The sequence below is a fragment of the Penicillium psychrosexuale genome (genome assembly GCF_028828465.1).
Source record: "Penicillium psychrosexuale strain IBT 29551 chromosome Unknown utg000005l, whole genome shotgun sequence".
NCBI lineage: Eukaryota > Fungi > Ascomycota > Eurotiomycetes > Eurotiales > Aspergillaceae > Penicillium > Penicillium psychrosexuale.
Window position 1 is genome coordinate 2,026,161 of NW_026643190.1, and position 24,532 is coordinate 2,050,692.

At 47.4% G+C, this 24,532-nt stretch overlaps 10 protein-coding genes across 10 annotated transcripts; 5 read left to right on the top strand and 5 right to left on the bottom strand.

Annotated features, from left to right (window-relative positions):
* Positions 1–224: 224 nt before the first annotated feature.
* On the top strand, positions 225–2,973 carry N7518_009687 (putative sterol glucosyltransferase; the record flags this gene model as incomplete). Its single annotated transcript, XM_057190613.1, has 6 exons — positions 225–297; positions 357–1,032; positions 1,088–1,612; positions 1,662–2,015; positions 2,078–2,673; positions 2,729–2,973. The coding sequence occupies 6 exons, from the start codon at positions 225–227 to the stop codon at positions 2,971–2,973; spliced, it is 2,469 nt and encodes an 822-aa protein (XP_057038269.1).
* Positions 2,974–3,225: 252 nt separating this feature from the next.
* N7518_009688 (NAD(P)/FAD-dependent oxidoreductase) lies at positions 3,226–4,789 on the top strand (the record flags this gene model as incomplete). Its single annotated transcript, XM_057190614.1, has 4 exons — positions 3,226–3,490; positions 3,559–3,848; positions 3,915–4,491; positions 4,557–4,789. The coding sequence occupies 4 exons, from the start codon at positions 3,226–3,228 to the stop codon at positions 4,787–4,789; spliced, it is 1,365 nt and encodes a 454-aa protein (XP_057038270.1).
* A 2,009-nt stretch (positions 4,790–6,798) lies between these two features.
* Positions 6,799–8,344, bottom strand: N7518_009689 (Zn(II)2Cys6 transcription factor domain-containing protein; the record flags this gene model as incomplete). The annotated part of the gene is made up of 4 exons (XM_057190615.1): positions 6,799–6,848; positions 6,902–7,433; positions 7,497–8,236; positions 8,287–8,344. The coding sequence occupies 4 exons, from the start codon at positions 8,342–8,344 to the stop codon at positions 6,799–6,801; spliced, it is 1,380 nt and encodes a 459-aa protein (XP_057038271.1).
* Positions 8,345–8,608: 264 nt separating this feature from the next.
* N7518_009690 (NAD-dependent epimerase/dehydratase) lies at positions 8,609–9,912 on the bottom strand (the record flags this gene model as incomplete). Its single annotated transcript, XM_057190616.1, has 5 exons — positions 8,609–9,254; positions 9,279–9,352; positions 9,408–9,500; positions 9,554–9,811; positions 9,871–9,912. The coding sequence occupies 5 exons, from the start codon at positions 9,910–9,912 to the stop codon at positions 8,609–8,611; spliced, it is 1,113 nt and encodes a 370-aa protein (XP_057038272.1).
* Positions 9,913–10,577: 665 nt separating this feature from the next.
* N7518_009691 (Saccharopine dehydrogenase / Homospermidine synthase) lies at positions 10,578–11,393 on the bottom strand (the record flags this gene model as incomplete). The annotated part of the gene is made up of 1 exon (XM_057190617.1): positions 10,578–11,393. One exon carries the CDS (start codon positions 11,391–11,393, stop codon positions 10,578–10,580), a length of 816 nt encoding a protein of 271 aa, XP_057038273.1.
* Positions 11,394–13,547: 2,154 nt separating this feature from the next.
* N7518_009692 (uncharacterized protein) lies at positions 13,548–14,240 on the top strand (the record flags this gene model as incomplete). The annotated part of the gene is made up of 1 exon (XM_057190618.1): positions 13,548–14,240. The coding sequence occupies one exon, from the start codon at positions 13,548–13,550 to the stop codon at positions 14,238–14,240; it is 693 nt and encodes a 230-aa protein (XP_057038274.1).
* A 950-nt stretch (positions 14,241–15,190) lies between these two features.
* Positions 15,191–17,946, bottom strand: N7518_009693 (uncharacterized protein; the record flags this gene model as incomplete). The annotated part of the gene is made up of 7 exons (XM_057190619.1): positions 15,191–15,440; positions 15,493–15,672; positions 15,726–16,202; positions 16,253–16,585; positions 16,634–17,198; positions 17,261–17,797; positions 17,850–17,946. The coding sequence occupies 7 exons, from the start codon at positions 17,944–17,946 to the stop codon at positions 15,191–15,193; spliced, it is 2,439 nt and encodes an 812-aa protein (XP_057038275.1).
* Positions 17,947–19,681: 1,735 nt separating this feature from the next.
* N7518_009694 (cytochrome P450) lies at positions 19,682–21,033 on the top strand (the record flags this gene model as incomplete). The annotated part of the gene is made up of 2 exons (XM_057190620.1): positions 19,682–20,040; positions 20,094–21,033. The coding sequence occupies 2 exons, from the start codon at positions 19,682–19,684 to the stop codon at positions 21,031–21,033; spliced, it is 1,299 nt and encodes a 432-aa protein (XP_057038276.1).
* A 496-nt stretch (positions 21,034–21,529) lies between these two features.
* N7518_009695 (uncharacterized protein) lies at positions 21,530–22,307 on the bottom strand (the record flags this gene model as incomplete). The annotated part of the gene is made up of 3 exons (XM_057190621.1): positions 21,530–21,646; positions 21,770–22,125; positions 22,175–22,307. The coding sequence occupies 3 exons, from the start codon at positions 22,305–22,307 to the stop codon at positions 21,530–21,532; spliced, it is 606 nt and encodes a 201-aa protein (XP_057038277.1).
* Positions 22,308–23,064: 757 nt separating this feature from the next.
* On the top strand, positions 23,065–24,001 carry N7518_009696 (uncharacterized protein; the record flags this gene model as incomplete). Its single annotated transcript, XM_057190622.1, has 3 exons — positions 23,065–23,254; positions 23,307–23,378; positions 23,427–24,001. 3 exons carry the CDS (start codon positions 23,065–23,067, stop codon positions 23,999–24,001), a joined length of 837 nt encoding a protein of 278 aa, XP_057038278.1.
* Positions 24,002–24,532: the final 531 nt, after the last annotated feature.

Sequence of the window (24,532 nt, forward strand, 5' to 3'; positions counted from 1 at the left end):
TCACGTGGGATCAACGGTCAGGGGTCCACCCGTCCCACGCGGCCCAGAACCACCTAGGTACCATGGTCTTCATTTGTTTTGGGACTACTCCTCTTCATACTGTTTTCTGTTTGAAAATATTGGATGCTTCACAGGGTTTTGGAAATACCTACCTCAAATCTGTCTTCTTGACGAAATTCTATATCGGATAGCTCTCCCGTGTGTGATGTCATCGGGCTGCAACGATGGAAGAACCACCGCGCCGGCCTTCTAGGCTTGAACGTAACCAATTTACTCAGGATGGGACAAAAGTCAAGGGTAGGAGCGGCCTTATATCTCTGTCTTATTCACAAGAATATCTTGCTAATTTCACAAAGATGATGGTCGAATTGATATCGATCTCGACTCCAAAGTGGGCAGGGAAGTGTCAAAGTTGATACCATTTCTACATGCGGAGCATTTACAACCACAGCCAGAGCCGTCGGGTGATTTTGAATGTGGCCTTGAACTCAACATCGTTATCCAAGTTGTTGGCAGCCGAGGCGACGTCCAGCCCTTTGTCGCACTAGGCAACGAGCTTCAGCGCCATGGACATCGCGTACGACTAGCCACACATGGTGTATTTGAGAGCTTCGTGCGCGACTCTGGTCTAGAATTTTATTCTATTGGGGGAGATCCCTCGGAGCTGATGGCATACATGGTGAAGAACCCAGGCTTGATACCACAGATGAAATCCATCCAAGAGGGTGATATCCAACGCAAGCGTGTCATGGTCGGCGAAATTCTCCAGGGATGCTGGCGGTCATGTATTGAGGATGACTCCGTGACTAAGACGCCCTTTGTCGCTGATGCTATCATTGCGAACCCTCCAAGCTTCGCTCATATCCACTGCGCTCAGGCGCTTGGCATCCCTCTACATATGATGTTTACCATGCCGTGGACCAGTACAAGATCATTTCCTCATCCCTTAGCAAACTTGAAATATTCAACCACAGAGCCGAAAATGGCGAATTACCTTTCTTACGGGATTGTCGAATGGCTGACATGGCAAGGGTAACAACCAGATACATCCCTGCTATACTTGATTCAATAGGCTTACCTCAAACAGCCTGGGCGATGTTATCAATGATTGGAGAAAATCCATCGACCTAGAAGCTATATCGCTCACCGAAGGTCCCCGTTTAGCAGAGACTTTGAAGATACCATTCACGTATTGCTGGTCCCCTACATTGATGCCTAAACCAACGGACTGGCCGGCACATATCGACGTTTGTGGCTTCTTCTTCCGCGCTCCCCCGGACTTCACACCACCTGCAGACCTTGCTGCGTTTCTCCAAAGCGGGCCTCCGCCGGTGTATATTGGATTTGGCAGCATTGTTATTGAGGATCCCCCAGCCATGACTGCTACACTTGTCAAGGCAGTCAGGTCCTGGGGTGGACGTGCAATTATATCCCGTGGCTGGAGTAAGCTCGGCGAAGAAGAATCGGACGATCAGATCTTTTATCTTGGGGACTGTCCGCACGAATGGCTGTTCCAGAAGGTCGCTGCAGTTGTACATCATGGAGGAGCAGGGACTACAGCATGTGGTTTACGATTTGGAAGACCCTCTCTTATTGTACCATTCTTTGGAGAGTATGTCATTCCTGTAGGCTTTTCCTATCTCTTTGCTAACTTATCACAGTCAGCTATTCTGGGGAAACATGGTCGCGTCCCGTGGGGTTGGACCAATTCCCATTCCACACCGGACTTTAAACGCAGATAATCTAGCGGAAGCCATCCGTTTTTGCCTGCATCCTGATACCCTAACAGCAGCCGGTGATCTTGCTCGTGAGATGACCGAGGAAGCTGGAGTCTCTGCGGCTGTTGCATCTTTCCATCGCAACTTACCGATCGATAAAATGAAATGCCAGTTTCTTGATTCCGAGCCGGCTGTTTGGCAGTTAAAACAGAACGGAAAGACCCCTATAAATTTGTCGAAAATGGCAGCGGGGATCTTGCTTGAGAATTCTCGCATTGATACAAGGGACTTGAAAGCGTGAGACCATATATCCAACCATCCTATTCAATATACCTATACTAATACACATTTTGAACTAGATATGAGACAAAAACTATATTCATTATGACCCGGCGATGGGATCCTATCACGGGCGGCACATCGTCTGTGCTAGGCATGTATAAGGATATCCTCACAGCATCAAGCGACGTCGTCATTCGGCCCTACAAAGAGATCACTCGTGCCCATCAGCAGAGTCAGCCAGAGCTTGTAGTCATCGAGCCTACAAATCAATCCGAGAAAAGTCCATCCGAAGGTATCTCACGAACTCCCGGAACCAACCAGACAGATGAAGACTGGATAGTTGCAGGAAAGGCACTGGGGGGTTCCGCCAAAAGCGTTGGGAGGATCATAGCCTACTACTACAAGGGCGTTTTGGTAGACATACCTGGAGCAGTGAATGAAGGCCTGAGAGCTGTTCCTAGGCTCTATGGCGAGGAGGTGAAAGACTACGACAACATCCGAGACTTTAAGTCTGGAGTAGCTGCGGCTTCCGATAACTTTCGGAATGGGTTCACAACTGGATTCGCTGATATCTTCCGGCAGCCCTACGAGGGTGCCCAGAAAGATGGTTTCATGGGTGCAATCAGAGGATTTGTTCAAGGTCCTATTGGAATGGGCACGAAAGCTGCATCAGGTTTGTGATGCACATTTACACCACTAGCGGGAGTACGCTAATGGATCATCGCTAGGCGCTTTGGGCTTAATAGCCTATCCGGGACAGGGCTTAGCCAAAAGCTTGCATTCAGCTATGCATTCCAAGACTCGGAATCAACTTCTGAAAGCTCGATTGACAGAGTCTGAATATCTGGCCAGACAATCAGGCAAGGCCCAATCGAGCTGCATTGATGTTATCGAGGCATTTGAAGATCAACAACGGCAGCCTGGAAATACTGCCAGCTCAACGAATCCGAATCGAGCAGGTTCCCAGAGGTGAACATAGCGGAGAATTAGCAATATCATGAGTTTCAAGAATACATGTACAGATCAAAGTCGCACAATCAGCTTCATTTCCAGCCCCGCATAGTTCGGTCTCCTCTGCGATAGGCTGCGCGCCCAACTCCGATAACGCCTTGCTATACCACCCGTGGACGCCCACTTTTCTTGTTTCGCATTGCACTTGTATTCACATTTGCATATCCCTGGAGTTCGAATCGCATCGTAAACTACTATTTGACAATTAAACATCATGACATCCAACTCCAACGCAAAATGCTTCCCTCGCCCAGCAGCGGGGTATACCCAATCATTTTGGCGGACAAAACCAGATCCACTCGACAACCACCAAACTACAACAGAACTACCAAAAGAAGCCGACATCCTAATTATCGGCGGCGGCTATGTCGGAGCCTCGGCCGCTTATCGTTTGCTTGCAGAGAACCCGCAAAATCCAACCCCTCGGGTGGTGTTGGTCGAGGCTCGGGAGCTTTGCTCCGGTGCCACCGGGCGCAATGGTAAGACCCACACATCACGCATAGTATGAGTTATGTATACAAGTCCAGCTCACTCAATGTTTGCATAGGTGGCCACTTGAGACCAGATATATATTCAGCAACGGCCCTGTTCACCGAGCGCTATGGCATCGAAGCAGCAGCAGAGATCGTGCGGTTCGAAATCTCGCATTTGAAGATCATGGAAGAGCTGGTCCGTAAAGAGAACATTGATTGCGAACTGACTTTTACCCGCTCTTATGATATGTATCTTGATGAAGACCAGCTTAAGAAGGCGAAAGCCTTCTACGATTTTCTGGTTGACCAGGGACTGGACTTTATGAATGATGTTAAATACTTGTCTCAAGCCGAGACCCAGGATGTAAGTTGATAGGGCTTTCAGGCTACCATTTCCATTCTCGTTATCTCTGACGATATTTGCGTTAAGATAGCGCATGTCCGAGATGCCAAGGGAGGCTTCAGTTTCCCAACAGGCCATCTTTGGCCTTACAAACTCGTTGCCCATCTTATTCGTACTGCCGTTTCCCACGGCCTGAATTTGCAGACCAATACACCGGTATCCGAAATCGGAGAGACGCCAAACGCAGATGGATCCTGGCGGGTAACTACCAGTCGTGGGGTCATTAACGCCCGCAAGATTATCCTCGCGACCAACGCGTTCACCAGCGCCTTAGCCCCGGAGTATTCCAAAGCTATCATTCCCTGCAAGGGCATCTGCAGCCAGATTGCTGCGGCACCTGGTGCGCCTCACCAGGAACTGCCTGGTACTTATTGTATCCGAATCGGTCCGGAGGGGTATATTTATCAGATTTCCCGGAACGACGGGCCGCTCATTGTCGGCGGAGCGTCGCATCTTTTCAAAGATGATCGCGAAGAGTGGTATAACAACCCCGATGATGGGAAGTTGATTAAGGTTGCGGCGGATTACTTTGATGGGTACATGCAACGCACATTCCTTGGGTGGGAGGATAGTGAAGCGGAGATCAAACATATCTGGGCTGGTGGTATGTGCGATTCTTTTGTATACGATGGCTTGTTTTCCTTCTACTAACCTTCATCTCACTTATAGTCATGGGATACAGCGCAGACTCGTTGCCTCATGTTGGCAGTATTCCGGGTAAACCGGGACAGTTTATCGCGGCGGGATTCAATGGCCATGGTATGCCTGTGGCATTCTTGTCTGGTAAGGCTGTTGCGGATATGGCGCAAAGCTCGGTCGCGTTTGAGGATACTGGTCTACCCAGATTGTACAAGACGTCACTTGCTAGACTGGAACCTGTTTTTGATGACATCTTAGGTTAGGTGTGTTTAGCTAGTTCGTTTTGTTTCACTGTTATTCTTTTAACTACGCCCTGTCAATGGTTTCATATGATGGTAGCTTTTCGTTGCTTCAATTGAAATTTGTGAGAATAAACTAACTTGCAGGATAAAGCCTGCCACCCAAGGCTATGACAATAGCATGGTTGTAGAAAAAAAGGCCACAAAACCCTACATTGAATGAAAGATCGTTTAGAGGAACTTCATGCGCAAAGCACCCTGTAAAGTATATCGGGAGCTTAAGCCCATCGCCCACCCAAGTCAAGACATAATACAGCACTCAAAGTCGGCGGAACAAAGATTCACGGCCTCCAAGTACTTGCCAAATGGCTTGTTGAAAGCGATCTTGAGCTCCCAACATACTCTAGAGGGTGAGTTGCAAAAGAAGCTTTCTTAGACGATCCCACATTGAATGTAGAGGGGGCTTGAAGGATCTCCGTTGTCACGCGTAGATATATTGCTAAATATGCTCACTTTGGGAGGCAAAGAAGAGACCCATGCCCTATGATGAGAGCCCCATCAGACTGTTGACAATCTATCTGTCGGTAGGACCGACAGGGAATCTCAATCTCCCCCTCAAATGCTTAATGAAAGGAGAAGAGAATAATTTCCATCTTTAAATGGTTCGTTCTAGTGCAAAAGACCATGCAGCTTCATTTTCGGGCACTTTATGAACCCGTTCTTGGTTTTGGCATGATAGGCAACGTTTCCATGCCTGATTTGTTGCCCGGTGCAGGAAAAATATAGATGAATTACATATCTTAGAGAAAAAGGATTTTCTCTGGCATGTCTCCTGTATCATGATTTTCTCCATATCTTTGTACCGAGATCTCTTCTTGGCCTCGACGATGCCAAAGATGTTGCTTCCTTGCTTGCGAAGTGCTAGGAGACTGATGAAAAGAATACCTCCTCGGGTAAAGCACCGGCCCATTAGCCGTACTTGTTCGTTGCTTCGATATGCTTTGTTTAGCGGTCGTAGTGCAGAAGGCATTGTAGCGGAAGACTTTGGATGGCTGCTGTAGTTTGACGACCTTTCGCCATCGAATCACGGTCGCTGACGACAACGTCAATGAGGGAGGAAAGTTGTAGGGCGATCAGTGGAAGCAACAGGCCCAGCCATAGGAGGGTGGCTACTGTTGACGCCACTTGTTGTGAAGTGAAGAAGGATCGACATCACTTGTGCGTGGTTTTCGACGAAGGAGCTGACCGTCGAAAATAATTTGTTCGAATTGCACTCTCCTCCATTGCTCGTTCATCGCGATTCACTGCAATAATCCAGGCAGAGGCTGTGCCGCTCATTCTCTCGGCCTCAGAATCCATGACGGCGAAAATAAAGCAAAGGCCGCAAAAAGAGTAACGGATGGAGATTCGATGGGAAGAGGTCTCATGGTCGAGGTAAAAATGTCTCGTATACGGAGGAGGAGAAGGCAGACCTCCGGGGAGGGCTCCCGATTACCCCATTCAGCGCCTCGCTAGCGCAAATCAAAATGCCGGCCCCATCATATGCATCCTCAACAGCCCGATAATTGAAGGCCACACTGTTCAGCATTCTTATCAGAATTGCATCCATCAAGGACTCTAGCATTTGGTAGACTCACCAGGCCAACCGTTTGGGCCGTCATTCAGCGCATAGCAGGATGTGCTAGCTAACCTCATCGACAAGATAATGATATATGTAATTATAGAGGCGGAAAAGATTGGAAAGAGAACTCTGAATTCATGTCTGGTGATGGAGAAGAGCAGAAGAGCAGAAGAGCAGAAGATGAGAAGAGGAGAAGAGGAGAAGAGGGTGTAGTTCCTGTAAGAAACAAACAAAGGAGCTTGTCTGGCCTCAGGCCACCAGGTTCATTTCTGGCTCTCCGCATGATTACAAAGAAACTATATCAGGGCTGCATTGACACGATTCAAACCGACAATAAGCCAAATGAGCTGAAGAATATCTATTGTCCTCTTCGCAAGATTTGAATCTGGTCTTGTACAGTCTCCATCGTGACTCAACAAGCTAATGTCTTCAGCGCCGGGACATCAAACTCAGTAGCGTTGACTGCAAGAGTCAGTATATAGTTATCGTTCACCGCATTTTGAGTCACCACATACCAATCGATATCATGATGAACCCAAATTCATCAGCTTCTTCCAACCACCTTTCTGCCCGCGAATCCATGACAACGCCTGGTCTGATTTTACCAAATTCACCTTGCAGATATCCTCGACCACTCCACCGCGACATCCAATGGATATAACTAGTGTTCCATTCTTGTTCTGTCTGCGCCTGCCAAAGCACCTTTGCTGCTGGCGCAGGCATGAAGCCGAGGTCTCTGCAGTCAAAACATGGCACCTTATGCAACACAGAATATGCCCAGTGAAGGAGATACAGAGCAAGGATCGCACGGCGCTTCGATGTTACTTGTACCCAGGCTTTCCAGGATGGTCTCATTTGTGTTCTTTCTTCCTGGAGGAATATGCCTCCGTGGACAACATGACAAACCAAGAGTTCCACTTTGCGCAATATGATGCTACGGTCAATCAGAGGGCGCGGTGACCTTGCTGAGGGGGAGATCAGAATGATCGTGTATATGACCACTGCTTGTAGGGCTGCCAACAGGGTTGTCTCGTCGAGATTCCTGAACTACAACACGATTTCGGTTTAGTTAAAACCACGGAGGGATAAAGAAAAATGATAGAAACTGACCTTATCTACGACACTGTCTAGTTCTTTTAAAATTGCTGTTCGCACCATGTCTTCTGCGCCTTCGCATTGCCCATGCCACATTTTCGTCAAGGTTATGCAGTTCGCTAGTGGCGACGGTAGTGTCTTATTTGGCGCAATATGAGTAGAGTGGAATAAAGGAGGAAGCTGAAACTCCTCAGCGAGCATTTTTGGCCAAGTCCGAAGAATTCGGAAGATCAGCTCCATGCTATGATTGGCTAGGGCTATTGAATTTGTGTCCGCCGGAGAACCCGACAGAGGATTTGGAGGAGGGGTTCCTTGGATTAGCTCGGGTGCGTCGCATGCACTGCTGTTATTCAAAGAGAAGAACTCCGGGGTAGCTGCCCGTGGAGAACGTGAGGTAAGACTCGTGGGCTGTGTCAGATCCCAAGGACTTAGACCCGTGAAAAAGGAATCAAATAAATTAGGATCGAAGACTGATTGTAACTCTTGTGGCTGGGTCATCAGCGATGTATCTGGTAAAGAAACAGTTGTGGCATCATGGTTAATTCTGTACTCGTTGTTCTCGACTTCCGGACTCTCGGTTGCATCTGTGTTGGTATATTGACAAGGTATGCTTCTCACGGAACACCGAGAGCAACTAGGACGTTTCAGGTTGCATTTCGTTTTATTTGCAACACACTGATGGCAGGACTTGCGTCTCAGAGACTGCGATTGAGATTTATTACAGTTGTTCTTCAGGTGACGGGTAAGCGACGATCCTATAGGGGTGTGAGTTTCGGACTCAAGACGAGGAACTATCCAGACGTACGATGGCTGAACTGGGTGGCACAAAATGGACAGTCGGAATTTTGCTCAGTGTATTTCATTTCAATTGCGGAGCTTGTTTGCGGAACTTGGTTGCTTTAGGAGCAGAAGAGATGGGCGTTGAATTGAGATGCAGTTCAAAATAACTCGGAATTCCGGGTTGTCCGAGTTAATCAAGTACTTTACATAATCACTTGCTTAGTTCGGTTAATCCTGACTGAATAAATTGAAAGAATTCCAACTGAAGTCGATCATCGAATGATTCATTGTACCTTGTTCGATTACTAAAAAGTTCCTCAATAAAGCTCACGAAACCACGTTAAAAATCACTTTCGCGACCTTTCTTCGAGCTTCAAGTACTGCGACAGAAGCTGTCGCATGGTTTCCTCAAAACTGGTAAACTTCCAACCAAACGTTTCCTCCGTCTGCTGGGCACTGAGCCTCCATTGTATTGCCGTCAAAGACCCTTCGAGCGCCAACCTTTTACTCGTCACCTCTTTCGGAAAGAACTTTTTACAGACAGCTTGAACATCTCTATCCCAGACCACCCCGTTTGGAGTATCCGAAGACAGAATATACTCGAAATTTCCAGGAACCAAACCAGCGTCTACGGCATCAACATGTGCGCGCGCGACATCGGCAACATGAACTGGCGTGCCAACATAGGGAAACGAGGAGTTGAGCGAGGATATTAGCGCTGGTGCAAGAACCGCTGCCCGTGTGCCCTGAAGGAGGCTGTCGACTGTTGCAGTCGGATCTGCGTCCAGGCGATCGTCTGGTCCAATTACCACTGAGGGCAGGAGGTTGACAAAGTCGAAGTTTGGGTGCTCATGGGCAACAAATGCTTTAGTGGCAACTCGTGCAAGAGCTTTGGATGCCCAGTAGGCTTCCATTGCAGTCGAGAAAGGACCAGTAACACTGGTATTCACATCGTCCACTGAAGATCGAAATAGATTATGAGTTGGCATACCACTATGAATGGATGAGGTAGAAGACTAATATAGTCGCTCGCTGTCGGGGTTGATATTCCATTCGAATGGAATCAGGGTAACGCCTGTGGAAGGAGTTAGCTTCCTAGATCAAAATAAGAGTTAGGAATTGCATCCATGAAGATGTTAAAATCACCCGACGAATTGATGCCATTCGAGTGGCTGCTTCCAAAATAGTAATCACCATCGAGATAGCTGGCTTAACGATTTCAACATCATAATCGTCGGTCTACCGAAGAATATAAGCCACGAGAAAGACCCAGTTCGTTATGTATAAATTACCTCGATTGCTAACGGTGACGCAAGGTGAATAATGGCAGTAATCCCTTCAAGTGACTTGAAGATTGCATCTGATTCAAAAAAGTTTGGAATGACAGCAAACTCGAGTTGTTCCCGATCAAGACTCGGTGCGATGATAGTACATTTATCTTTCAGTTCGTTGATATTACGTTCGCTTCGAACGACAGCGCGAACACGATATCCTCTTACGAGGGCAACTGTGAGTGTTCTGAATCCAATATAGCCAGTGACACCCGTAATCTGTTTTCGGTACATGAGAAATATGTCCAAGGACAATATGCTCTCAAAGGGTTGCTTACCAACAGGCGCTCACAGTTAATATCATGGGCCTTGTGAGACATAACGGAAGACTTAGAATTTGTAGATCTTTGACTTTAAACAAGGTAATGGGGTTTCGTAGTTGTATAAATAGATAGTCCTAGAATAGACAAGCCCACTATGTATGCGCTTATCGGCACTCGGAGTTCCGGGTTGCCAGGGATTCTAAGTTGGGAGATGATAAGCATTGAGGAGGGGCCCCTGCCACGGGGGACAGGGGCACCGACAGCCCTGCTTGCGAAACAGGTGTGAGAGCAGAGTCGTCACTGGGAGTAGTAGGGTGCTGAGAAGTGAAGGTGGAAAGGTGTCTGCGTTGCTATCTATGTCTCGGGCCCTGGATCACATGGTCGCTTAGTCATCCTGCTCTGGAAACCCCCACTGCAGCGTCGAGATATTCGCAAGTCAAATTATAAACCAAGAGACATAGCAGACTAAAAGAAGAACTGTTAAGGCATATGGATGGGGAGTCAATAGTAGTAGAAAAAAATATTAGAACTAACCAAGTTGTAGTTATTTAGATAGTGAGCCTGGTTTGTGAACCTTGGGAATACAGGTACAGCAGAAGGTACAAGCTTGAAAATCAGTCTCGTGCACTATAGACTGAAAAATAGAATGAGAGCATAATCCTCAAGGTATAAATGTAGATAAAGCAAACATCGATGGATGTTCAGGAACATCGAGTCTTACTTTACAACAATCCGACTTCAATCTCGATCCCGGCATCTTTCAACCGATCAACATATTCCATCCCTAAGAATGATGGTGTGACCACTCCGCCATGCCCACGAGTGTCCTTTCCCGCCCTTTCGGCACTAATCTTCCGATCAAGCAGTACCTTTGCCCCGACACAGGTGACAAGCGCAGTGAACTCATACAACGCACCTTTCTGTACAAAGGATGCCCAAATACTTGGGTCAGCCCCTTCACTCCCGTTTCCAACAGCACGAAACTCCGCCCGCTCCACATGCCTTAGCTTGTCCAGATCGGGAGCTGGATCCATGCGCGATACGAGTCGTCGCATGAGCCCACGGATAAACGGAATGGATAAGAGGATGAGGAAAGCTTTGATGAGGAGATGCACGAAAACAGCGGACAGTACACCATTTGCTGGGAGATACTCTTCAAAGTGAAAGTCGGGTCCGTAGAGGTCTGGTCTCTGAGAAGCACTGCGGTAAACAAACGCCTGATTTCCGGGGCCTGTGAAGGACGTTGCCAAAGTACCCAGCTCTTGTGTGTGTCGAAAGCCGAAGAGACGCGAGCTCCATGACATCTTCTGTGTCTGTTTTTGAAGCGATCGAGACAATATCGACGAGTCGCCATATAGGTACCAACCAGAACCATACGTCTCGAACGTGTCAAGCACTGTGTTTAGAGAGCCAGCGGTCATGGCTTTGATACTGGAAAAAGTAATCAGCTTATGGCCCAAAGTGACTGCCGAATGACCATACTCAAGATTTCCGGAACTAATGATCTCAGCTGTGCCGGTAGAGTATGCCTCTTGCATTTTGTTTACAATCAGCCATGCGATGATATCCGATGGGGTCGAAGTCGACAAGCCGGGTATCAGCTGTTCACTATTAGCTCCAAGTGCCCTTGTTTCATGAACGGAATTTATACTTACCAGTGACCCGCTCTGCCGAGCAACTTCGCCGTAGCGTTCAATCACTTCTTGAATCCACAAAACCTCTGTGGTACTGCAAACTATGAGATTGGGGAATTGTTCACAAGGCGCAGAGGCTGACTTACAAGTCAATATAGTGTGTTCCGAGCGTGGCACATGATGCCACAATTGGAGTCGAGAAGCGATGGAATGGCCCAATCCCGTTGATCACCACCCTAGTTCTCTGTATCAAATGGTCGAGGCTCGAAGGATTGAGCTCTATGATCTCAATATCTTTGTGGATGTCAGATTCGATCGGGGTAATCACAATCGACGGCAAAGTCATACCTGGTGCCACTCGATTCGGGCAGAGTTGCTTCAACTCCTCTACCACAGCCTCTAGACGAGACAGTGACCTCCCTGCAATGCACCATTGGGTGATCGAAGGGTAATTTTGTGCGATGAATTGTGCGCACAATTTTCCGGTAAATCCGGTCGCTCCCAACAAAACGATATCGTACATGACTCTGTTTAGATTGCGTGGGTAGTTGAAAAATGTTCTACCTATAAATCTATATCTGTCTTCTTTAAATAGGGAATTCTTGCGCCCAAACACACAACCGGAATTCCGAGTTGAGCCTCAAGTTCTAACGTCACCACGGAGTTCCTTGTATGATATTTCCGGTGTTTTTGGTTGAGTATAATCCCATTGATACAATTTGGTAGACGGTGATCTAATAAAGTATTTAATTTCGTGTTGCGATGTGGTTTGCTATGGAGACAAAGAAACAATGTGGGCTATATTAGAACAGACTGGCCTGGATTGCAATAATGCCTCAAGTTTATGCTAGTTACCGAAGGAAGGTTGGCCACCCAGTTTAAAACGATTCGTTGTAGCCAATGTCAAGTAATTATATTAGTATATTGCCAACTTTCATATACTATGGATGATATCAAGTGGGAAGACACTGCATCTTATGCCGGGGATAGACTCGGATCAATACATGGCCTTCGCTTGTTTATGCCAGACAAAGAAAAAGTAGACCTTGAGTTTGAGTTACACCGCAAACGCTTTCCTTTCCCCCTTTACTCATCTCCATCATAACCACCTGCACCTACATATTCAGTCCGCAGGTCAAGCGCTACGATCATAACGGTGATAATAATCACCCATACTATGCACCAAGCTATCTTTTACCTTCGAAGAAACAATTGGATACCTCGGCCCCTCCTATAACACCCATTCTCGGACGACAATGATGTCTCAGGGAATAGACGACGAGGAGGCAGTCCTAAGGTTGAAGGACCTGTCAGCGTGGGCATTCTCATGCATACAAATGGAGATGGAGATGGAGAATCTTTTCAGATGCGTCGACGACGATCGCCACGCGAAAGCACACCCATTTTTGTCTCGGATGGGCTTCAACCGTATAAACGTGAGTGGGTATCCCAATGGAGTAAGATGTGCCTAAAGGTTAACAAATTCCAGGGATTTCGCTACAAGATATGTCGAGTTACTGGGAGAATCGCCCTTCAGAAGTCCCCTCGCTACCGGGCCCTATTCTTCCCTCTGTCGATCGGAGCAGGGAGACGCAGTATAGGGTCAGGGGAACTGGTGGCGAATTTTGGAGTGCTTAAGCCGGGATATTGGGCTGAAATAAGGAATTTCTTGGTTGTCGATGCTCTTATGGATTGCCTCATTGTCCTTTTACCGAAATCGACGTTCCCTGTGGAGATACAAGACCAAAGCCGGCTGATCGTGCACACTCTTCGATACTAGATTGAATTTAATTCAAGCCTGTTGAAAATCCCAAACAAGGACTTCTCCAAAACATACATTTTGATGATGCTCTTGGCGAGAATCGGTAATTTTTCAATACAACTCAAAACACTTGATGGTGGACAATTTCCAAGATTATGGTGGGAGTCTATACAGCGTGTGGTATTGATACCGGTAATCAATACATCCCGAAATCAGAGTTTGAAAATTACACGTGCAAAGAAAGGTTCCACGCACTTTATTCCCACCTTCAAGGTCCGACAGGATCAAAAAGGGCTATGGAAGATCGGAAAAATTTCCGCGAGTTGCCCACCGAGCCCTACGGCATTTTCTGGCAAGAAGACTTTGTCAATGCCGAACACGAGCAACGACTCATCTCGTTGTTTGCCAACGAGCTAGAATGGCCCGACCGCCCTGGCCGGATATCACTCCACTACGGCTACACCTTCGACTATAAAACTTTCGGGATAGACCCGGAGATTCCATACAAGGAATTCCCAGAATGGCTCAAGCCTCTCATCCCAAAAACCGAGGAGCGACCTCCAGACCAGGTCTGTCTGCAGTACTATCCTCCAGGGGCGGGCATCCCGCCCCATGTAGATGCACACGGACCGTATGACCAGCTCTACGCGTTATCTCTTGGTGCGCCGGCGGTGATGATATTTCGCCGGGGCGAGGAACGCATCGAGGTCGACTTGACCCCGCGGAGCATGATGCAGATGAGCGGCGACTCGAGGCTGCATTGGACGCATGGTATTAGGAAGCGGAAGAATGATCCCCTCCCGGATGGGACGATGAGACCGCGCGGGAAACGGTGGAGTATCACTTATCGGTGGCTCAGGGATGGGGAATGTGAATGTGGGAATCTGGAACTGTGTGACACGGCTCAGCGACGGAATGGGATTGAAAAAGAGAAGAGATCGTTAAAGGCATTGGCAGAGCAGGCTGCGCTCGAGGGACTGGCTGTATAGATCGAGTCAGAGGGCTTGATGGCTTGGCTTGTATATTGTGTAAATATGTTAGAGCGAAAATAGGCGTCGAGGCTGAGGGAGAGCATGGACGGCGTCCGAAACATGGTCAAAATCTCAGCATCTCGCGTTGGTGCTTGGGGCCATACCATGTTGATGCAACCCAGGACTGAAAAGAAGCGATGGTTAACTGGCTTCTCCATCCAGCTACCGTCAAATCTCGAAATTGTCGGAGCAAACTTGTGACTTCGGGTGTCGTGGTGTGATTATGAGGACGTCGTGATGCTTTTCTTGAATTGGGTCACTAGTGCGGAATGGTAAGGCCACGATCACCTAGCTTCGCTGTTCGGCTTAACAAGACAGTGGAAATGGGTTTGCCGTTGCAGTGGCTACTCCGGTTACCAGCGTGCTTACAATTAACTCAAACCTACGCGTCTTCGGCTACGGAGATTTACACCCCTCATGTATTCCGTAGGACTCGTCAAGTGGCAATGAGAGCCACGGCTTCAGGGATGTCCACGAGAAAACCCGGTTTGATGTTTGATGCAGACCTACATGGACCTCATACATATGGTAATGTCATGGTCCCTGTGGTAGGTGAAGCAACATGTGCTACGGGACCCTCTGCCTACGCTGTCTCGGGGGGCTACGGTGAGATGGTGGTCAGAGGGATAGGGAGAGGAGAAGAAGAGAAGAAGAGGAGAAATGGGGGGAAGGGTCCTTTTATACCCCAAACCCACGTGCCTTCCCAGAATGAACACCCTCCATCGCACCTTCCTTAATAGTCCCATGTCACATGATATTTTCAAAGTATGAAATTTGAACAACAAAGATGATCAATTTGTAAAATTCACGGTAAGCTAGAATATCTGTTGTGGGATCCGGCCCCTCTCAATATTCCTCGCTATTCAAGTCATGGGCGACATGCATACATATTTGGCCTCGTATGTGGATCACCACAGCATCCACGGGACCAGGTTTTCGAAATCCGAGGCACCTCCGTTCACAACAACGTAATCTCCATCCAGCTTCATGAACTCTCCTCGTATATCGATCGCCTTCTCAAGATAAAATGTACTTTCCTCGGGTTTTCCAAGGTCTGCCAGAACTTGCGATATCTTGTAGCTTGCCCGTGCGAGATGTCCTAGGCCCTCAGCTTGGGGAAGGGCCTCAGATATCATGATACACTCTTGAAGTAGTTGTCTGAAATATGTCAGCATTCATGGTCATTTGCTGTGTATTGGTTTGTACTTACTGGGAAAGCTCCAATTCGCCTATTTTGTGCCGAAGAACCGACACTTGATAAAGCGAGTCGCAGACCTTGAGCCGTTCACTGGAGCACTTCCTTCGGAAATCTAAGGCCTCGGATGCAAACTTGAGTGCTTCGTCGTGAAGCCCTTGGGCGTTTCTTATTCTGCTCAATAGTACCATATCTCTGCATGATGTTAGTTCTAAGCATACATTCCGGGCCTTCACGAGAAAACTTACCCAGAGAACCTAGGATTTCCGGTTTCGAGAAATGTCTCATCTGAAAAGTCCTTCAATGATGGGCAGCTCTTGAGTGTAGCTTCAGCGTCGTCGGGCTTTCCCATCCTCAATAACAAACTGGCCATGTTACTGTAAGAGTTACCAATCCTGTCACTGTTGTGCATGAGCCGGATATCGATTGACTGCTGGAGATAGTCATGAGCCTTTTCAAACTCGCCAATCTCAGTGAGAGCAAGTCCTAAATTGACCTGATTGGCAGCCAGAAACAAGTCATCGCTCGGAAGGATTGATGTGCGTAGTGCGTATGCTTTTTCGAAGGCCTCCAGTGCGGCCGACGGATGGCAAATGTCAAGATCGATTAAACCTCCAAGATCCACTGCACTGGCATACGCAAGGGAATCTTTGTCGACAAATTTCTGCAGAGCGATGTCGACATACGAACGAGCGAGACTGTAATTCTCTGTCTCATACAGATACCTGCCTTTGGTTAGAGAATTAATGTTTGGGATTATAACTTTGGAGCATACCAGGAGCAGCGGAGCAGAAGCTCCGCAAATGGTTGATTCTCCCCTTCAAAGATCTTGAACTCAGTCCCTTTGCTCACAATGCTCTCAATGTGGGTCATGTTCTTCTTGCAATCGTTCCAGGAGGCAATCTGGTGACCGATATCTGCGCTGTATGTATCTGGGAAGTTTGCGGAAACGATGGCTATAGCGAGCAAAAAGGTTTCGTCTCGCTCTTTGTCGCTCATTCGACGGATGACGACACGCTGAACAACCCGATGCATGGAAATCACTCCACTTTCGCTGGACTTGTCTATGAGAGATCTTTGGAGGAGGTCTCTCTGGGCATCTAAAAAGCTAACGATAAGGTTAGTAGTGTTATCCATAAGGATTCCACGTACATACTCTATCTCATCCATCATGAACCTCACGGCTGCGTCATTTGCTAGAACCGTGCCGTTTTTCAGATCTGTCTCATTTATACCATTGAGGTCTAGGAATGATAAAATCATGATCAGGACCTTAGCATTCCGGGAAAGGTCGCTCAGCGCCATTTCCCACACACTTGCGAGTGTTTGACTGCAATCCATACTTTCTGGACGCTCAGCATCGACAGTAGTTGAATTTCGGTCGTAGAAGCCGAGAAAACTCTTCAGGGACATTTGCCGTTGGGCGATAAATCCGCCGATCTGGTTGAGCGCCAGAGGCAGACCTCCAAGCTCTGAAGTGATTAGCTTAGCTTCGGCTTGATGAGATGTAGACTCAGAATCCAATCCGAGTAGGTGGAGCAACGCGGCGGTCCCATTATCCGTATCAAAAGCGTGTACTTGACATCCCGACGAGGCGGGATACAAGGCCGCACTTGAGTCTCGACTGGTAACTAGGACGGACCCTCCATATCCTGCCGGCCAAGCATGCTTGATCAAGCTCAAGTCATTAAGATTGTCGTATATAAGGAGCCAGCTGGTCTCTATATTTTTGTTCGTTAGTTTTCAATATTTGACCCATCAGAGCCGGGTGTCCGTGGCTTACTTGCGGCTGATAGCCAGTCTTTGACTTTGAGAATGGTGGCATGGTCGTCCAGCTCTGTGTCTAGTTCAATCAAACCGAGTACCTTTGAAATATTTCGAAAGCTTTGTCCAATTGTTATCGAATTCTGGGCTGAAATCCAGAAAATATTATCGAACTTTTCACGCGATGCGTTGGCGTACTTCAATGCGATCTGTGTCTTTCCGACTCCTCCCATGCCATATAACGCGAAGGATCGAAGTGAGCGGGCAGAAGGTTGCACAAATAGCGCTTCATCTATTAGGCAAAGAATATCATCTCTACCATAGAAATGGGAGCATTCCACGAAAGGAAGATGGTGCGAAACTTGATCGCCATTCTTCGGAATCTGGGATTTGAAACTCGCCATGAAATCGAGAACCACATGGTATTTCTGGTTATCGAGTCGCATTCTACTGAGCTCAATCTCGCGCTCGATATTGTTAGATAGGCGCTTAGCTCGTTGGATCGTTCGTTGAAAATCGCCCTGGAGGGTGGGCCATGAGCTGCGCATCATAAACGCTGGCTCGAATTAGTATGAAGACCGGGTTGAGTCTGAAAACACAATACTTACGTTGTCTGAAATTCCGAAAGAAACGGATAGTGCGGGCATAGAAACAGATAAACTCTTGGTAAAGACTCAACAGTGCCGTCTCCATATCCGCGGTCATTGAGACAGTGATTTTGCAGGACTCCAGATGTGGTAATGTCAAGGCCAGCTCTTCAATCATATCGAAGACTTCTTGCAAAATTTTGTCGGTGGTAGATGCCAGCTGCACACTAGTCAGCCTCAAATAAGAGTGTGTAGACTCTCATGAAGGAAGCCCACCGTGATAATCATTCGTATACTGCCCCATACTAGCGCTGTTTGCGCCGACTCCGCGCCACATGACGTTCTTAGTATCACTAAGAAATCATTCAACAGTTTAAATGTTGGCTCCAGTCGATCAACGGTGCAGGGAAGTGGCCTTTCCGACGAGTTAACTGGCCGTAGAACGGGGATATCCGCAAGAAGCTCCTCAAGGCTGCTAGTCTTGAGTATCTTGACGAATTCCTTATCACCGGCAAGATCTTGATGATAGTTCTTCAGAGCCCTCTCCCACAGAAGGGAACGCTTCACTTGTAGGGTCTCTCCTCCCATATTGAGAATATATAATTGATCAAATATCTCTGCGAAGAGACTTTGAAGGAAAGAGCCAAATCAACCTGGTCTTTATCTTCTTTATCTATCTGACTTAGTCTAGGCGGGGTAATGTGGAGACAACAGTTATGACTCCTGTGGACCCTAAATGGGAACCTTGGTCTTTGTTATGGTCCAGTGGCAATATGCGCTGTACTATTTGCAATATCTACTGCATGAAACGTCAGAGATTATTGAGAACTTGAGATATGATTCGTCTCCTATAAAACAAACATTTTGCAATATTATTAAGGGAAGAGAAGTGGCCAAAGAGCTTTTTGATCAAGGTGATATGCGGGACTCGCAGATATACTTGCATCTATGACCCCTGGCGTTGACGTACAAGCTCAGTAGTCAAATTCAACGATAACTATGTTATGCCAAAACAAAAATAACTACCACGCCGATATATTCTGAAACTATCCTTTTACCAAACGTTCGAAACGAGAGAGTGGGGGCTACTATCTCATGCGTGTCACGGTGTGCCACGTCACTCTCCGATCGTACTGTTAGCCTCACTTTGGTTAACAAACCATTTCAAATTTGATTCTCTAAACATGAGCATTAGTATAGAATTTCCTAGAGGAATAGGACGTCTTAGTGAGTTATGTGGACTGGTAGTGCAAATAAACTTACCAGACGCAACTTTATCTAAGTAATAGCATCAAATAACATGAATAAGGCTCGAGATTAATGAAGGTCGATCAACGGGAGGGTTAGCCAATCTCAGTTGAAAACATGTACTTTTCCTATTCTGTGAAACGTCGTTTGGTCAGCAACTACCTATTTGGGAGACTCCAGGACCTTGACGTGGGCAATCACAAACTCTCAGCGCTGCTTCTTGCCTCACTTACCTCTCACCGACAATTCCCTAAACTCTGCTTCACTCAAACATCTTGAACTAACTTGGCCATGTTAGACTTTTATGATCTGGCGATTATCGGTGTAGTATTGGTTGTGGTTCTATCCTCATCGTATACTTCGTTTCACGGTCAAAGGCGCGAGCCTCCCTCGGTATCGAGTACGATTCCGTTTGTGGGCCATCTGATTGGCCTCATCCAACATGGCCCAGGATATCTTAGCATGTTATGGTGAGTCATCGATCATATTATTTGTACAGTTTGAACTAACCCAACATATTCGACAGCGAAAAACATCGCGATCAACCAATATTCAGGGTTAATATATTCTCCTTCAGGCTCTTTGTGACTTCATCACCTGCCATCATGCGTGCTGCTCAAAAGCACCCAACAGCCATTACATTGGAACCGTTGGTGAAGTTCACACAGAAGCAGCTATGTCAAACTCCGCGCAATAAGCTGGTCCATTTATGTGATCAAAGCTATGGTTCGAGCATCCTTTCCAAAATTGTGCATGATACTGGGCCCATCCTTGCGGGGAGATCCCTTGACGGAATTAACACGATAATGCTTCAGCACCTACTCCCCATCATTGATGACATGGGCAACTATGAGACTGTTGATTTGAATGCATGGCTTCGGCATACCATTACTAGTGTCAGCACAAATGCAACATATGGAAATTTGAACCCATTCAAAAATCGACACATTGAAGACACATTCTGGTGAGTTTATCCGACCTATAACTTGCTACAAAACCCTTCAAATACCCGGACAGGGAACTCGAACGTAATGTGGCCCTACTACTGGCCAGCATTTTGCCATGGATACTTGCCCCTAAGACCTGGAAGGCACGCAAGACTTTGTGTGCTGCGTTCAAAACTTATTTCGACCTCGGCGGTCATGAAGACGGCTCGGAGCTAGTAGCCATGCGATATAGGTCATTCCTGGGGGCTGGACTTACTCACGAAGAAATAGCATATGCGGAAATGCCCCTAATTGTAGGATTACTAGCAAACACCGTTCCTGCCGCATTCTGGGTTCACTTTGAGCTTTTCTCGAGACTACAACTGCTCGAAGAGGTACGCGAAGAGATAGAGCAGAACGCCCTCAAGATCGCACCCGACGGTACGCATATCATTGATGTAGGGTACTTTCGCGATGATTGTCCACTTCTGCTCTCGGTGTACCAAGAGGTTCTACGGACAAGGTCAACAATGGTAACCATCCGGGTCGTGACACAGGATGTTGTCCTCGCGGACAAATATTTTCTCCGTTCTGGAACCATGCTCTTCATGCCAGCGAAGCAATTAGGCCGAGATCAGAGCGCTTGGGGAAATTCGGCTGACGAGTTCGACGGACGAAGGTTCATGAGATCCACTACAACAACCGAGAATAATGGTGGCAAGAAAAAGGAGGCCCGGCGCATCGGCAGATTCATGGCATTCGGTGTTTCTCCCTCAATCTGCCCAGGACGCCACTTTGCCACTAGTGAGATCTTGGCACTGGCAGCTATGATTGCCTTACGATACGATGTTGCTCCGGTCGATGGGTCCTGGAATGCGCCACCGAAAGTGAAATCGGCAACCATATCCAACATGTGTCCGGTTGAGGGAATGTTCCCCGTGACCGTGAAAAAGAGACAGAAGTATGATGGGAAGTCGTGGCAGTTCGAAGTCACTGAAGGTAAAGGGCAGTTCAATTTGGCTGTGGGTTAGATTTGGAAACAGACCTTAACTCACTAGATGGAGAGAGTGATGAGATTAATTCATAATGGTCCATCGGTATTAATTAGCTAGCAGGATGGACGATGTGTACCTAAGTATACTGGGAAGATTATATCAATACCAAACTTGGTCAAAAAAACGGATTGAGGACTTCTAACTAAAAGTCGCGAGTGGGTTACATCGTCGCAATTAGTGGTATATTACGTATCATTATGATTCTTGGTCGCTCGTCTTCGTCATTCTAGGATTCGATCGTATGTTTGATCTCGGTGGTTCAAGTTTGGGACTATCTTTTCAAGCAAAATACTGCCTACAATCTGAGACTCTTGGATTAGAACGTTAATTTCGAGTCTTAATAAAGGGTTCTTGCTGCAATAGTGCAGTAGACAGGTTAAAGACCTGTCACAAGAGAGAATTGAATATACAGCATCCACCAATCTTTCTCACATCTTCCTTCGCTCCATCAAGTATTACTATACACCACTATTTACAGGAAGGCTGCAAGGAGACAACCGACAACAGCACCAGACACCAGTCCGCTGCCCATATTAATCATAGCACCACCAGTGTAGACGGGGGTCGAGGAAGGAGTGCTAGAAGCAGTCTGTGGCAAGTTAGCTATGAGTCCATAGTTAAGTAGAAGAGAAACCAACCGAGCTTCCAGTGGGTGTGGCCGAAGGAATCAATGACGACGGGCGAGGAGAACCAGAAACACGCGGGGGCTCACGGAAGTTGTCGCGATCGAAGTGCTAGCAGAGGTGGTCGCCGCAGCAGTGCTCTCAGCGGAAGCGACACTCTCCTCTGCAGTCTCGGTAGTGCTAGCACTGTCGGATGTAGTGGTCTCACTATCCGATGCAGTGGTTACACTAGCAGACGTAGTGGTTGCACTGGCAGATGTAGTGGTGGAAGAGGCTTCGACCGGGGTGGCATCCAATCCACACGCAGTAGCGGCCTTTGACACGGAGGTTCCGTAGTATTGCCAAATGTCATACTCAACGGCACATTCCAAGCAAGCAGCCAACTCGGTCGTGAAATCATCGGTATCACAGTACCCGTCAGTACGGCCATCGACAATCACGCCGCCTAATCTGTTAGTTTGAGTCATGATTTGCATAGAGGATATGGAACATACCGCAGTTGGCGTGGCACTCATATGCTGGAGTGCCGGCCTCCTGACGCCGGTGCAGAGGGACAAATTCCGGGAAGTCGAATGCGCTGGCACTGATCACAGCGCAGGCAAGAGCAGCGAGGTTAACAAGACGCATGATGATATTAACGAATGAAATGAGGTATGAAGTTGGTATTTAGAATTATAGAGACAGAAGATGTAGACCCCAAGTGACGGCAGTTCAGTGTCTACTTATTCACCTGCGGATGTCCCCCCAAGAACGATACGATGCTTGGCAGGATGGTCTTTTCGGAGCGAGAACTACCTAGTGGTACGTACCCTCGGAGAACCAAGAGCTTTTCCGGCTGAGATTGCCCGTTAGAGCAATGTCTCAAATGAACCCAGACCATCATGGGAATACTATGTCTAAGCGAGCTCCGAAAATCAGCCAAATTAGCCGGAGAAGACCCACCCATCTTATCTGATTAATCTAATCAGATCCGGGTCCTAGGTATGATTTTTCCGCTAGACCTTTTATCCGGCGGGCTCCTCGAACTTCAATAAATTAATTTCTTATCATATGCAAGCCATCGAACCGTAAGTTGCATCTTGGCTTGTGACTTTTGGCTTGTGACTCGGCCTGAATGGATCCCTATCAGTGGTCCAACTCCGGTGAGAAGATTCCCGGACATAACTTGCAGGAAACTATGGTTGCCAAGCACTTGGTACACTTGGCAATTTGTCAACCTCGTGGCAGCGGAGTCGGCTCAAGCCGGCACTCATCTATTCTAGATTGTCATGCAGTCGAGGACTCGAGAATGACTGGATGTTTATAAACGGCTATGTCTCGTTTTTTCGTTTTCCCTTCAAGATTGTTCTCTATAATATTCCTTCTAGTATATCCTCTCAATATAATGAAGAGTTACTTCGCACTACTCGCTCTCTCTGCAGTTGGGCTGTGTGCCCATGGCGACGAAGCGAGCAAAGAGATGGGCCCGGCTGCCTTCCTGTGGCCACCCGATCGTCTCTGGGGTGCAGCGTATGACAACAACGCCCCATGCGGATCATCAACAGGACCCGTGAACCGAACGAACTTCCCACTTAGTAAGAGCCTCACTATCCACAAAAAAGCACATATACTGACAAGACATTGTAGTCAACGGCAAGCTCGCACTTGTACTCCAAGATGAGTCATGGAAAATGCAGGTTGCCATCTCTCACAAGAGCAGTAAGTTTACTCCGTCATTTCTATCTACCCAGACTAACCTTCCCTTAGACCCAACTACCAATGATGACTTTGAGCCCTTCATTAACGGCTCCACTCTTAGCGAGATTGAGCCGGGACACGAATGCTACTCCGTCCCCAACCCATCGATCGACATAGAAGAGGGAACGAACGCCACCTTTCAGATCAAATACACCTCAGATTTCGACACTGACAAAAACGAAACCTACTACGCGTGTGCAGACGTCACATACGTCGCTGCGAGCAAATTCACCTACCAGGTCCCTTGCTTCAATGTGACAAGTGACGAGTTCACCGACGTGACTACTACCACGACCGCCGCATCTGGATCTACCGCTACTGCGGCGTCGGGCACAACGAAGAACTCGGCTAGCACGAGTGAAAAAAGCTCTGGTCTTTCAGGCGGGGCTATTGCGGGTATTGTGGTTGGCTCTGTGGCTGGATTGGTCATTGGAGTTGCCTTGCTCTTCTTCTATAGAAGGCTTTTGCAGAAGTACCGCTTCTTCCGGCAAAAGGCCTCTACCCGGAATGTGGACTGGAATGACGACGCACCTCAGAATAAAGTCGACGATGATGTTCCGATTGGGCTACGCAAAATTCGGTGATTTGGGAGGGGGCTGTCTTTTAGATACTAAGTGCGAGAGGGGAAGTGTGCGGCTGTTCATCTGTTAGTCCCAGTAATGATTAACGTTCTTATGTTTATATGGCTTTCGAAGTTCTATATCTAATCATACTTGGTTCGGCTTGTTATATTTCCCATTCGTACTTGGTCTCAAAAATTAGGGAAGGTATCAATTCAATCCGAACGGCATCTCAGAGCAAACAGTACTCTAAACACCTTTTTTCATTACTTATACTTGCTGATTTTGGCACCCTGGCATTTTAATTCCGATGCAATATTGTTTCTAACGCCAAACGACAACTTCATTTCTTCTATTATCGACTCGACAGTCAAACTCACTGCGAATCTGTGATTTGTCCTAAGGTTAGGAATCCATGAACCTGACATGAGGTCTTTTTTGCTAAGAGCTTATTCAGAGGAGTCCATGTTAAAGGAACCTACGAGATCAACCAGACTTAAAGAGGTTGTCCCTTGGGGAACCATCCCCGCAAACCAGCACAATCAAATTGTTTCG